General features: G+C 38.9%; 1 protein-coding gene across 12 annotated transcripts in view; it reads right to left on the minus strand.

The window, feature by feature from the left end:
* Positions 1-15,549, minus strand: part of Gpatch8 (G patch domain containing 8) — an 80,481-nt gene that overhangs the window by 45,282 nt on the left and 19,650 nt on the right. For 6 of the 12 annotated variants that reach the window (XM_017314541.2, XM_030245976.1, XM_017314542.2 and 3 more), the window contains 2 exons: positions 10,121-10,138; positions 6,902-6,974 (listed from right to left, as the gene is read on the minus strand). Coding sequence is in view for 1 of the 12 variants with exons in the window: in NM_001159492.1 (NP_001152964.1) it covers positions 6,902-6,974 (73 nt within the window). In the remaining 11 variants the exon portion in view is untranslated. The remainder of the gene's footprint in view (positions 1-6,901; positions 6,975-10,120; positions 10,139-15,549) is intronic. The other 6 variants (XM_017314538.2, XM_006533251.2, XM_030245975.1 and 3 more) reach the window with 1 other exon arrangement.

The raw sequence follows: 15,549 nt of genomic DNA on the forward strand, positions 1-15,549 counted from the left end.
GGCCCAGTACTCATAATGCCAGCACTAGAAAAATGACAGCAGGAGGATCACTGAGAGCTGGAGGCCAGCACAGGCTACACAGTGAAACCTCATCTCAAAACAAACACACAGATGCACACCTATAATCCCAGCATTCAGGAGGCTGACCCAGAAGGATCAGGAGTTCAAGTCAGCTTTGGCTATCCTGAGTCTGAAGTCAATTTCAGGTTTGTGAGACAATGTCTCAATTCATCCCCCTGAAAAAAAATACTATTTTATTAAACAGGACAACGAGAAACACAAATCCTAGATCAACATTTGTCCTAGATACTTAATATTATTTCACTTTCTTAAATTTCACAGGGAAAAATAGACTGTACTTTTACAAATATGCCACTCATCTGTCACAAGAATATATAAAGAAAACTGATTGGGGATTTGGTCAACTGGCAGAGTGCAAGAAGTCCCAGGTTCACCAGGTGTGTCTCGGTAAATTCAAGGCCTTCCAATTAAGTCATAGGACAGCCACGGCTACACAGAGAAACCCTGTCTCAAAAAATAAATAACTACCCCCCACAAAACCAAACCGAACCAAATGTGATGGTTTGTATATCCTTGGACCAGGAAGTGGCACCATTTGGAGGTGTGACCTGGTTGGAGTAGGTGTGTCACTGTGGGTGTGGGCATGAGATTCTCACCCTAGTTGCCTGGAAATCACTCTTCCACTAGCAGCCTTTGGATGAAGACATAGAACTCTCAGCTCTGCCTGCACCATGCCTGTCTGGATACTGCCATGCTCCCACCTTGATGATAATGAACTGAACCTCTGAACCTGTAAGCCAGCCCCAATTAAATGTTGTTTTTATAAGACTTGTCTTGGTCATGGTGTCTGTTCACAGCAGTAAAACCCTAAGACACCAACCAACAAAACAAACAAACAACAACAACAAAAGTTCTGGGTTCAATCCCTAGCACCCATATCTGGTTGTAGGAAGATCAAGAGTTCAAGGTCATCCTTGGTTACATAATGCCTCCAGGCCAGACTCTTTTGAGACTTTGTCTCAGAAAAGTGGAAGAAGCAAGACCTGGTGGGACACATTTTTATTTCCAGCATTTGTCCTTAATAACAGTGTTTGTGAGGCAGAGGCAGGCAGATCTCTGTGAATTAAAGACAAGCCTGATCTACATGGTGAATTCCAGGACAGCCAGGGCTATATAAAGACAGCCTGTATTAAGCACTACCATCCCCACCTCACTCCTGCCAATGCCCTCCCAAAAAAAAGAAAAGCAGAAGGAAGGAAAAGAGTGAGGAAGGGTGGGGAGGACAGGAAGGAAGGAGGGAGAAAAGGAAGGAGAAGATGGCTCACTGGGTAAAGCACTATCTGTGTATACCTGATAACCTGCATTTAAGCCCCAGGACCCACATAAAAAGCCAGGTACAATGGCGCTACTTGTAACCCTACCACTCCTACTTCAAGATGAGAGGTGGAGACAGGAGAATAACTCAGAAACTCTTGGGCTAGCTAGTTTAGAGTACATGGCACATCAGGAAGAAGGAAAAGGGGGGGGGGGACGGGGGAAGGAAGGGGAAAAGGGGGAAGGGACTCAGACTCAAAAAGGGAGAAGCAAATAACCAACTTTAACTGCACATTCATGCCATGGCACAATGTACCTGAGTACACTGGGTGTATAACACATGCCTACACACACTAATGAAAGAAAATGGACAAAAGCCCAAGTCTAGCAAAATGGCCTAGTGGGTACAGGCATCATGGCTCCTGATAAGCTGAGTCTGATCCCAATGATAGAGAAAACCAACTTCCACAAGTTGTCCTCTGACATTCATTTGCATATGCATCCACACAGAAACTATAAACATATAAATGTACCGTTTTAAACATTTAAAATATCTACCTGTGTCCCAGGCACTCTGGAGGCAATGGCAAGAAGACCAACAGGTATGAAGGCATCCTGAGCTACAGAGCAAGATGCAATCACCAAACCAAACACAGCATAACACAACACGACACGACACGACACGACCAAAAGGAAGCACTTCTACACAAAAGTAACTGAAAATCATGCTGGGCGTGGTGGCGCACGCCTTTAATCCCAGCACTCGGGAGGCAGAGACAGGCGGATTTCTGAGTTCGAGGCCAGCCTGGTCTACAGAGTGAGCTCCAGGACAGCCAGGGCTATAAAGAGAAACCCTGTCTTGAAAAACCAAAAAAAAAAAAAAAAAAAAAAAAAAAGTAACTGAAAATCCTTATTCTCAAGAAGACCAGGGCTGGAGAAATGGCTCACAGTTAAGAGCACTGACCCCTCTTCCAGAGGGCCTGAGCTCAATTCCCAGCAACCACATGGTGGCTCACAACCATCTAAAAGGGGATCCAATGCCTTCTTCTGGTATGTCTGACAGCTACAGTGTACTCATATAAAACAAATTAATTTTTAAAAATACCCTTTAAACCTACCCCATGTTTATAAAATAAAAAAATCAGCTACATCTTGAGACCCAACATTAAATGTTGTCCTTACAAGAGTTGCCTTGATCATGGTGTTTTTTCACAGCAGTAAAACCCTAAGACAGCCATTAAAACAAAACAGCCAAACAAATATCTTAGACAATGTAGCAAAGGAGGTTTAGGTACCACTTCTGAGCTAAACCTACTCAGAAAGATTTTACAGCAAAACAAGGTTTTCATTTCAAAGCTGCAAAAATATTGTCTTGTCTTGTTCTAAATTAATTATATCCTCTGCTTCTGTAATACATAATTAGTTCAAAACACTTCTCACAAGCTGGGCTCTCGCCTTCAGAGGGCAGATAACTTTTCTTCAGGTCTTTATTTTTAACAGTAACAACTAGTATGTGCCATATACAGTAAGGGTTTTTTTTTTTTAATTATTTATCTATTATATGTAAGTACACCATAGCTGTCTTCAGACACTCCAGAAAAGGACATCAGATTTTGTTACGGATGGTTGTGAGCCACCATGTGGTTGCTGGGATTGGAACTCAGGACCTTTGGAAGAGCAGTTGGCACTCTTTTTTTTTTTTTTTTTTTTTTTTCCGAGACAGGGTTTCTCTGTATAGCCCTGGCTGTCCTGGAGCTCACTTTGTAGACCAGGCTGGCCTCGAACTCAGAAATCCACCTGCCTCTGCCTCCCTTTGAGTGCTGGGATTAAAGGCGTGCGCCACCACGCCTGGCTAGCAGTCGGCACTCTTAACCTCTGAGCCAACTCACCAGCCCTACAGCAAGGGTTTTAAAAAGCACTTAAAACATTACAATTAACAAAAAAGAAAAATCAAATAATAAAATTCAAATGCAAAATGAAATCCAGATTACAAAGTATATTCCAACATAAAGAAGTTTATTCTAGAATCAAAACTCTCTTCTCAACTTTGCCAGTGCCCACTATCAACAGGGAAGCCCCAAGAAGTATGGCCAGCCACCTGTAAAAGCCTTGCATGGGCTGAAGTAATATTCCAATTCTTGACCCCCCCAAAAACAAACAAACAAAAAAAAAAAAACCTTGAGGAAATCAGGTTTAAATTTTAGTAATGATTTACATGTTAATAATGTTAAAAGTTATAGATTCAAATAAGAATTAAAGTTCATGCCGGGCAGTGGTGGCGCACGCCTTTAATCCCAGCACTCAGGAGGCAGAAGGCAGGTGGATTTCTGAGTTCGAGGCCAGCCTGGTCTACAGAGAGTTCCAGGACAGCCAGGGCTATACAGAGAAACCCTGTCTCGAAAAAAAACCAAAACCAAAATTAACTTGACCATTAATCTTTAAAAGATTTTTGACTAGCTATTTTTAAAAGATCAGCAATGTAAATATATTTATCATTACTAAACTACACACTTTAAGTAGCCAAGTGACACCATTCTATCCATCACAAAACAGAGTCCAAAGTAAATCTGAACTATGTAAGTGAGACCCTGTTTCAAAAGAACAAACAAGGGCTAGAGATGGCTCAGTGGTTAAGAACACTGCTCTTCTGAAGTTCAAATTCCAGCAACCACATGGTGGCTCACAACCATCTAAACGAGATCTGATGCCCTCTTCTGGGGTGTCTGAAGACAGCTACAGTGTACTTACATGAAATAAATGAATAAATTAATTAATTAATCTTTAAAAGGGGGGGCAGTTACACAGGGAGTTCAAGGCCAGCCTGGTCTAAAATGAGGTCCTGTTCTGGCCTTACTCTCAACCCAAAAAGAAGAAAACCAAACAAACAAACAAAAAAAATGAGCTGTAATCTCAGCATTCAAGAGGCAGCATGATAGGTACAAGATTAGGTCTGATTACCTAGTCAGGTCTATACATCAAGTTTCAGACCAGCAAGGGCTATGTTACAAGATCCTGTCTCAAAAGATAAACCAAAGCAAAATTAAACTTCAAATAACCTTGTTCTCCCCACCCCTTCACATCAGAGTTTCTTTGTGTATTCTTGGCTTCCTGGAACTAACTCTGTAGACCAGGCTGGCCTCAAACTCAGAGATCTGCCTGTCTCTGCCTCCTGAGTGCTGAGATTAAACATAAGTGCCAAAACCACCCTGGTATCCCTTGTATTTTTCTATAAACATATTTGAGTTATTGTGGGCTCATTATGTGCCTGTTACCATGGAGTAGGAGATATAATCAATAAGACTGATTCATCTGTCTCCAAGACTTGTCTGGGTATGTTACTCCACACCTAGCTATATTCCCAACACCTGGGAATTGGAGCCAAGAGAACCATGGGGGCTTGAGGCTATCCTGAACTACACAGTAATATCTATCTCAGCAAAACAACCTTCTTTTCAAGAAAGTAAAAGTGTAAAGAAAATCAGAATTCAACAGTCTTTTTTAAAAAAACTTAAGATTAATGGGCGGTGGTAGTGAATGTCTTTGATCCTAGCACTTACTGAGTGCAGAGGTAGGCCTATTCCTGAGGCCACCCTGGTCTGTATAAGTATCCACTTACCTATCCATTCTGGTGCATGCATGCACGCACGCACACATGCATGCACCTCATGCATTCTGAGGGGTGCAGCTTAGTGACAGATACTTCCGCTGGGCGTGGTGGCGCAGGCCTTTAATCCCAGCACTCTGAGTTTGAGGCAGAGGCAGGCGGATTTCTGAGTTCGAGGCCAGCCTGGTCTACAGAGTGAGTTACAAGACAGCCAGAGCTACACAGAGAAACCCTGTCTCGAAAAACCAAAAAAAAAAAAAAAAAAAAAAGAACATACTTCCCTCCCCATGCTCTAATTATAGAATTTCTGACACTCAACAAGAATTACTTTTGGATTCAAACATATTTCATAACTAATGCAGGTACATAGCCCTAGCTGGACTAAAACTCGCTATGTAGTTTAAGCTGGCTACAAACAGAAACTCAGAGATCCACTTGCCTTTGCCTCCAGAGTGCTAGGATTAAAGGAATATACTTAGTCTGTCTTTAATTTTGATTTTGGACAAAATTTGATTTTTACAAAACCTATGGTCTCTACCATACAAATTGCTCTAAGTCATACAGCTTTCTTGCATTTCATGCATGAAGCCTCCAGTTTAATCTATACCACAAACAAACCAAAAGCAGTTTGCTAGTGTTTTGGTTCAGTTTTTGTTGTTTTGGTTTTTGCTGTTTTCCAAGACAGGGTTTCTCTGTAGAGCCATGGGTATCCTGGAACTTGTTTTGTAGACCAGGCTGCCTTTGAACTCAGATCTGCCTGCCTCTGCCTCCCAAATGGTGAGATTAAAAGCATGAGCCATCACTGCCGCCACCATCACCACCTGGCTTGGTTTAATTTTTTGAGACAGAGTGTCATGAGGTAGCTGACCTCAAGCTTCAGCCTCTACCTGCCAAGTGCTGGAATCACAAGTATGCACTACACCTCAACCTGGCAAAAGCAAGTTTTACAAATAGAGCATAAGAAAAGCTAACATCCGTTCCTTGTGGTCCACCACTGTCACCTCCACATGCAAAGCCTCTGTAGCAGTCCCTGTTCTCTTGTTCACCTGAACACACTGATTAGACCTCAGCTTTCATGTGATGAGCCATTTACAAAATTCAAATGACTACTGGCACAATTACCTTCAAACCTCCCTTTATATAAGGCTCTATGCGGTCAGATGAAGTTTCCCCTCGTTTCTGAGCTGGCAATCATATCATATCTGCAACTATCAATAGTTTTCCAATTAGAAAGAACTAAAATAATAAGCACAGTTGGTGGCCTTCCGACCAGCAAGAGCATAGAAGCACACATGTTAGTATTTTAGATTTTACCCAAATAAGTAGTATAGTTAAAAGTAAACGTGTAATAGGAACTTTAAACCATGCATTTTCCAGAAGCAGATCTAAGTCTGAGACATGGTCTCTGCTGGGACAGTCCCAGAAATGTTCTTCTCTCAGCTCAGTTTATACAGGTTAGCTTTCCCCATTTATCGCCACTCCCACTCTGATCGCAGAGCAAAAGAATCACAGGAAAAATCACTGGCTTCAGGGAGAAATTAGAAAGTCAAAAGTTAAACTTGGCTGTTTATTGATTCTCTTTATGATACATTAGTCACATAAATATCACTGAAGTGCATAAAGAGAACCTAATACACGCTCCTTGTTGTCCACCGTTGTCACCTCCACATGCAAAATTCAAACAGGTTGGGTCACCATAGTATGTATGGCCCTCTAAGTTTTAATGACACAGCAACTTATTCTCACCAATTATTAGCAAATATGGAGGGTATACAATGACTTAAGATAGGCTGAAGGAAAAACAGGCTATTCTAGCAGGGGAGAAGATGGGAGAAAATCAAATACTTGTTTAAAAAGACAACAAATACATCTGGATACAAGATTTGCTCCACAAACATTCTTTTACTCTTTTTATTATCATCATCGTCGTCATCATCATTTTGGTAAATTTAAAAAACTTACCCTGAAGAGATTTTCCCAATCCCTGGCCCAGCTTCCACCCATGTTTCTGGAGTAAGCGGTGTCCAATATTATCCTGACAGACAGAACAGAGAAACAAACCAAAAATATTCCAATAATATATTCTTCCCTTCCTAGTGACATTAAAATAGGTGATGAACAAGAGAAAAATCTACATATACGCATGCAAAAAAGGTGCTAATAAAAGGATAAATAAATGTGCCCAGTAAAAGGGACATTAATGTAAAAAGAAATGCTGGCTAGTATTTTATATGGGAGGACACACAGGGAAAGGGTTCTTTCTGACAGTGTGTTGGGCAACTTCTGTACACAACACTTTAAAGCAAAGGGGGGGGGGGAAAGGGGAGAATCCACTTATAAAGTTTTAAAACTAACATTAAAAAACATAAAATCAAGGTATTTATACAATCGTATCCACCACCTAGACAGCACCACTTTAAGATCGTTTTGTAAGAAAAGGAAATCTGCATTGTGTTTAGTTACTTTGTTTATGTGTCAGGCTTTCATGACATAAAGTAAGCTCTAAGTGTAAGGCTACCCCAGCACGAGAAATGGAGACAACCACCAAATCCAGGCTAGGCTTGATTGGCTTTAATATATATAGCATATAAATATAACCAGCATGCAGCCAATATTAAACTGAAAACACTGAGGTTAGTAAAACGAGAAGTTAAATCGAATAAACAAAAAATAAAATGAGCTCAAGCACAGACTGAGTGATGCATTTCAACGTGTTTCTAACAGAAACGCTAAGATGTTAGAACGAAACAGGCCTAGCAATAAGTCAACAGTAAAGAACCATTAGTGCATGTGGGGTCGACATACATAATGTCTCATCTGGAAACGGTATTTCAATGTAAATCGTATGAAAAGATGCCAGAAACAACAATTAAATGTCAGCTACTGTATGAAGAGTCAAGAAATCAGAAACTTCCACAGCCCTCTGTGTACTTCTCTACTGGTTAAGACTACTGCGAAGTAACAAGACCAAGCCAAAGAACTGCTGAACACCAGAAAGGAAAAAATGCTACTAATCCAGAAAAGAGTGAAAAGCTAGGCTGCAACTCAGAAAAGAGCAGTTGCCTAGCAACTCACCAGGCTGAGTCCAACCCCCAGCACCACACACACAATTAAAATAAACCAAAAAATCTTTAATATGTAGGCCATGTAGTTTATAACAATAATCTGTCATTTTATACCTGAAATCAATAAATTATCTCATAAATTATCTATCTGTTCTGTTCTTTCTCTTTCATTCTCTTTCTTTTTTCCTTTCTTCCTTCTCCTTCTCTCTCTCTCTCTCTCTCTCTCTCTCTCTCTCTCTCTCTCTCTCTCTCTTGTTTTTTGAGATAGGGTTGGTTCGCTGTAGCTCTGGCTGTCCTGACACTTGCTCTATAGAACAGGCCAGCCTAGAGCCCACAGAGATCCACCTGCCTCTGCCTCCTGAGTGCTGGGATTAAAGGTTTGTGTGACCATTTCCAGCCTGTTTTCTTTAAAAGAACAATATTCTTCCACAGGTTTAGAACAGCATGCAGCTGAGTGGCTGTAATTTTACTGGTGGAAAAAAAATCACAGTATGATCTCTCAGGCAAGATCTCATTAGCACAGGCTGGTCTTAAGACTTGCTATACATCCAAGGATGACCTTGAATATTTGATTCTCCTGCCTCTACTTCCCTAGGGCTGAGATTACAGCTATGCATACCTATGCCTGGCTTATACAGTGCTAGAGACGGAACCTAAAGCTTCAGGCATGCTAGGCAAGCACTCTACTGACTGAATTGTATCCCTAACACCCACGAGACTTTTGTGGTTTTGCTTTTTCCAGATAGGTCTCTATGTATTTAGCCTATACAACTAGCCTGCAACTTGTCATCTTCCCTCCTTGGCCTTCTAATTAAGTAATGCTTGGATTATTACATAGTTGTATAGGGTTCCAAGTTGTTTTGAAAAAAATGAAAGATGAAGGCAAACAATAAAAAGCTGTTTCTAAAACAAAAGGTACCACTGTGATATAGGATATTCTCACACACGCACGGTACAGTAAGAGGGCTCTAGAAATTATTTTGCTAAAATTGGAAAGACCTAGAAAAGAAGGCTCTGTGCAATCTCCAGTGAGGATGCTCACAGTACTAAATGTCACAAAAACTTTACTGGTCACTACTGCTGCTCCTCTTCTCTCCTGCACTACTAAGAAAAGTCTCACCTCACCCAATCCTGAGTATGTCTTACTATAAATAAATTTACTGTATAAAAAAATAGGCCAATCACATTGAGTCACATCTGTAATCACAGAAATGGGAAGGCGGAGTCAAAAGGTGAGTGGATCAGGAGTTCAAGGTCATTTTTGACTACATAACAAATCTAAAACCTAGCTGGGTTATATGAATCACAAAACAACAAAAAAGGCCCAGGGTACTTGCCTAATATGTGTAAGGCCCAGATTAGAGCCATACCACCTCAAAATTTTTAAATTAAAAAACCAAAACAAGTCGGGCAGTGGTGGCGCACACCTTTAATCCCAGCACTTGGAAGGCAGAGGCAGGCGGATTTCTGAGTTCGAGGCCAGCCTGGTCTACAAAGTGAGTTCCAGGACAGCCAGAGCTACACAGAGAAACCCTGTCTCGGGGGTAAAAAAAAAATCATGAAAGCAAAGCACAACAATATCCTTTATTTTCCCCACTATCAACCAAGTTTAGCTACTTATAAGTACCTTTGGAAATGACAAGGCTAGCAAAATGACTTTTAGATCATATGAGCTTGATATGGGGGCACATTCCTTATAACCGCAGCAGTGAGGTGGCTAAGGCAAGAGAATTACCTGGAGTTCAATGACAGTCAGAATTAAAAAGTGAGATCTTTTTATCTCAAAATAAAATAAAATAAAAATTAAGTGACTAACAATTGCAGTTCATTATTGTTTACTCTCTTGCTACATGAATGCTCTAACAGTGTATGGCACAAAGATTTATGTATTAAGTAATGCTGACAAAAATTGTTGTTTCTCCCCTATTTTGTTATGATCTGTTTTTGCTGTTTTGTTTTTGTTTTTTCCTTTTTTAAGAAATCAATCTTTGGCCACAAGAGATGAGACATTATGCTTACTGTGTTATATTATGAATGCACTAAAGTAAACAGACAGATGAAGCAGTATGCTATTTCCAAAAGCAGTGCAAGTGGAGTGAAGCATTTCCATACGAACCTGGCTTTAAAAACTGGGCTGTCAAAAGAACAGTTAAATGTAACACAAAGTAAGAAACTGTCCGATCACTAATGGTCGCTTTATTTTTTACTTTTTCTCTTGTTTTCAATTCACTGCTTGCAAGTAATGTATTTATTAAAGGAGACTGGAAGCATAAGTAAAACCACGAGTCAAGAGCAGCTGAGATTCAGGGCAGCGTGTGTGACTGACGACAGTGAGAGGGAGAGCAAATGTTAAGGAGAACAAAGCAAAGTTCAGGGCATACACATTAGCAGCACTTTTACAGCTCCACTCAAGAGGCTGGCTGTCACCTCGGGTGACAGTGGCGTCACTCTTCTAAGGCCTAAGGTTAAACTGCCCTTTTGCTAGTCCCTCAACTTCTCTAAGCAGGAGCAGAGAATCAAGTGCTCCAGACTATAAACTATCTATCCCTCTGCTGAGTCCTTCTGCTGACAGAAACAGACAACAAAACAGCACACACATCTCCCCACCAGCCTCCTCAGGTAAATGAATAACTAATAAAGACAACCTGAACCTCTCCTATCATTTTAAACTACCTGTTTTGACAGGACAAAGCTGCTACATGGCTTGTCACAAAACTATTCAGTGTGGTCTCCTACTAAAAAGGAAAAAAAAGGTGGTGGTAACTATGATGAAGAAATACTGTATACCTAAATAACTTGTTAAAAACCTGTTTGTTTGCTTGTTTTGTTTTTTTTTTTAATTTGGGGTGTGTGTTTGTGTGTGTGTGTCTGAGAAGCTCAGACCTGTCATACCCTGGAGCTGGAGTTAACAGGCAGCTATGAGCTATGAGTGCTGAGGATCAATTTAGGTCTTTGTGAGAGTAACACCCATTCTTAACCACTTAGTCATTTCTCCAGCCCACCGAGTAAATTAAAAAAGAGAAGGGAAAAAGGAAAGACAAGAAGAGAAGAGAAGAGAAGAGAAGAGAAGAGAAGAGAAGAGAAGAGAAGAGAAGAGAAGAGAAGAGAAAAGAAAAAGAAAAGAGAAAGGAAGGGGGTGAGGTCAGGTGTGGTAGCATATACCTTTAATACAAGGAAAAAACCACTTTTACAATAAAATGACACTTGCCAATCTCTGAACTATAAATTTTTCATCATCAATAAACAAGGGGCTTGCAGAAAACCAATAATACATTTACTTTATTTAGGACTGTGATTTTGTGGTTTTCCCGTATGAGAATCCCATGGTTATTTATAATGGTAGATTGACTAAAAACTTAAAAGCTCCAACAGGTAATCATGACAAATACAGGAAATGAGCAGTAAATATAGTTCTAAAATTATTAACAATTAGAAAAAAATATCTTGTAAGAATCAGCAACTCTTTATAATTTTTATCATTACAATAATTACAATTTTTTATTTTTTTAAAGTAATAAAAATAAAATATGTAAGGCCAGGCATAATGGCACATGTCTACAATTCCAGCACTTGAGAAAGGAAATCCAACTTGTGTACATATTGAGTTCCATGGCAACAGTATGAGTTAAGACTTAAAAGAAGAAAAAGCCAGGCATGATGGCTCACCCCTTTAATTCCAGCAATTCTCAATTCTGTTAGTTTAAGGTCACAGCCTGGTCTACAGAATGAGTTTCAGGGCACTCGGAGCAACATAATAGAGAGCTCTGTCGGAAAGAAAAGGAAAGGAAAGGAAAGGAAAGGAAAGGAAAGGAAAGGAAAGGAAAGGAAAGGAAAGGAAAGGAAAGGAAAGGAAAGGAAAGGAAAGGAAAGGAAAGGGAAAGGGAAAGGAAAGGAAGAAAGAAGAGAGAGAAAGAAAAAGAGAGAGGGGGAGGGAGGGAGAGACTAAACAAAGAAAGTCATGTGCCTACCTACAATCCTAAGAGGAAGAGGAAGAGGAAGGCGAATCAGAGATCAGAGATCCAGGATCATCCTCTGAGTCTGAAACCAGTAATGTCTCTTAAGAAACTGTCCCAACAAACAACAAAAACAGCCAGGTGTGGTGGTTCACACCTGAAATTCTAACACTTGGGAGGCTAAAGCAGGACTGTTATGTGTTCAAAGCCATCTTAAGTTACCCACTGGCATCTAAGTCAAATTGGACCCTATTTCACCCCCACACATAAAAAAGTTAATACTATCTACATAAAGATATAATTTGAGTTTTAAATTATTTTATAGAAACAAAAATTAATCTTTTAGCCTTTCAAACAATGTACAATTAACAAAGACTTGTGGTGCTAACAGGCTAGATTATGTACTATTTAAATGTACATGTAAGAATTACAAAGGAGGGGACTGGAGAGATGGCTCAGGAGTTAAGAGCAGTGGCTGCCTTTTGGTGGCTCACAACCATCTGTAATGGGATCTTATGCCCTCTTCTGGTGTGTCTGAAGACAGACAGTGTATTTTATATACATAAAATAAATAAATCTTAACAAAAAAAGAATTACAAGGATATTTCTATTTTAAATGAAGAAATAAGGGAAATGAAATTGTCTTAAGGAAGACACAGAAAGACAATTTTCTATCTGATTCAGAGTTGCCAGAGTTGTTCCAAATGGCAGCTTTGTGATCTTCAGCTGCAAGTGAAGTCCTAGTGTGTGCAAGTGAAGCTGAACTGAATGAAAACTCTTTTTGGGGGAGGAAGGGAGCAAGATTACCTCAACTGACTTGTTCTGGCTTTCTATTTGTAAGTTAAAAAGTAAATTAAAATTCTGTACTACCAATATGTGTTCCTGTCTATTATGTTAGAGTTTTTAAATGGGAGGATCTTCAAATGCAAAAAGTGCTTTATAAGTGACCACCAATACATTGAAACAAAAACTTCAGTAACTATTTTAGATGGTCTTCAACATTCTTATTTATCAATTAAACTGGAAGTACAAAACTTTCGCAGGAACTGCTCTCTGCTCCACTTAACTACATACCACTATGGGAACTAGGACCATTTGGCAACAGCAGCATAGGGCATGCCAAAACACAGATAAAAATGTATTTTCTTGCAAGGGCTGACTGCAAGTTTTGATACTAGAAAACAGAACCTCATGTTCTCAAGAGAAAACCACTTCAGATACATCAGTGACTAGATAAATATTAATCCTACACTCAATTTTCTTTTAGTTGACAACTGGATTTAATTTATAAAATTTAGGCCGTTTTCAGCAGAACAAAAATGATAAGTCTCTTGAGTGGGTTGTAAGCTTTGCTGATTGTGTATTAGAGACTATAAGCAAGAACCAATGCTACCATGTGAACCCATGCAAAGAACAAATCTGCAAAAATTCCCCAAACAAACAAAAAAAATCTATAGCTCACTACAGATGACAATGAAGACTAGAGAGAAAAGCCATATAGTAATGCTACACCATTCAGCTCCAAGAAGCATATTGTTTATTGTGCAGTCCACATAAGGTCACTGCTAAGAGTCAAATTAGCAGTCTCACAGAGTTACATTTTGGAACTAGTGGAGTCCACAGATCTACACAGATATGCAACATAACAAAACTCCAGGTATATATGTACTATTAAATCCCTACTTAAGTAAACTAAACATTGGCAACTAGATAGTTGGAAAACTTAACACTAACTTTTAAAAAACCCACTAAACTTGACAACTCCTAAAGTCAGGATTTTTATCAGTCACAATAAAAGCAACTAATCTGGTGGAAAGTTGTACTTTCAGTTGTATCAATGACAGCATTTTTTCAAGTCTATGATGCAGGCATTTTTTTTCTTTTATCCAACTTCATTATCCCATCTGATTTATCATCTTCAAACTAGGATAAGATCATAAAAAAAAATCATATATTCTAAATCGTACTAACCGATTCTTGTAACTACAATAGAATCTAAGATTGGGCTAGGGATTTAGGTTATATTTAGTTTTCCCAATATTTTAAATGTATGGAGGTCATAGTTGTGGCTTTAATGTCAAAATCTCATAACTAACAACTTTTAAAGTTGAAACTAAAAAAGTTGTTTGCATTAAGAAAACATATTTTATTCTTTCACTATAATTCAGATAGTCAAGTTATCTGCCAATTCTAATGTAATTTTTTAGAAAATATTTTACTCTTGATCAAAAGGATATTTTAGTTGAAATAAAGGAAAATAAAACTTTATTGCAAACATTATTCTGATTGTTGTTTTTTAATGAATTTTGTATTTTATGAATCTTGTTTTTAACATTTGCCTACTAAAATTGAGTAACTATATAATCTCACTAACAAATCCAGACTTCAGAAGTTTGGTTAATGTATAACTCATTAATATCTTTGAATCTCATTTCACATTTTGCTGATTTGTATCAAATATGCTCTATTATGAAACAAATAGCCTTAATTCCATACTCATAACAGCCTTTCATATAGGCATATTCTTGACACAAACCTGTGCAGACCTCCAGTCATCAGGTGCTGCAGACCCCTTGCTTACGTATTGAAATGACTATTTAGCTCCTGCAATGATCTGTAGACTCCCAAAGCTGTGTTTCCCCAGCCACTTTTGAGTTGCATGCTGTAGCAAAACAGTCAGCACCTCTCACGATATTGCTGCAGAGAAAGATCTTAATTCAGCAGAGACTGTGTAAAAAGCAACAACCCCGCTTAGAACGAAACAGCTCAAGCCAGCCAGCCAGCCCCAAAACTAAACACTTATCTGCTGGGCATTCAGATAGAGGACTTTTGTCTTTGGATATAGGTGTGCTTTTAAAACTTTAAATTTTGTTTCTAGATGATTAGGTAGCAGAAATAAAGCTCTTTGTTTTCTGGGACCCGTTTTTCTTTTTTTTTTTCTTTGAGTCCTACCTTCTATTTAACATAATGCATCTTAAAAGGTCTTTCTACTATTATTTAAACTATTAACTCACAATTAATGTATATGTTTATAGACTCCAGAAATAATTTTTCACCAGAAGTATAACTTATTATAACATATATATCTCTGACCACACATTTATTTTAAAAAGTAAAGGTCCTGTCTGAGCACAGTAGCATTTGTTATTTTAATGGAGATTAACATTCTCTACTAAACAAGCCCTGAGCTGATTCTACTCTTACTCACTGAGATTACTCGGCAATGATTACTCAAGCAGACTGACTTGACACAGTGCTTTGCTTACGAATACGACATGTCCAAGAAAAAAATCCTGGGCACTGTGAGGAAATAGTATCATTAGTCTCATGTCATAGGAATGGCTTAGAAAATTGTAATGTGGACCTACACAGAACTTAAAAGGGCTAAATGTAAATGCTTTTAAAGAAATATTCATTAAGTACATTACAAATGAAGCAGGCTACAGTTTCAGACTAATTAAACTTCCTGATACTGCCCAGACAAAGTGCTCAACAGAAACCGAACATCTGTGACCCTGATGGGATATGGGACTGGGAGGCTCTAACAACTGGGGGTTTATCCTTAAAACTGATGCAAAGAAATATTTTTAAA

The sequence above is a fragment of the Mus musculus genome, chromosome 11, assembly GCF_000001635.26.
Source record: "Mus musculus strain C57BL/6J chromosome 11, GRCm38.p6 C57BL/6J".
Lineage (NCBI taxonomy): Eukaryota > Metazoa > Chordata > Mammalia > Rodentia > Muridae > Mus > Mus musculus.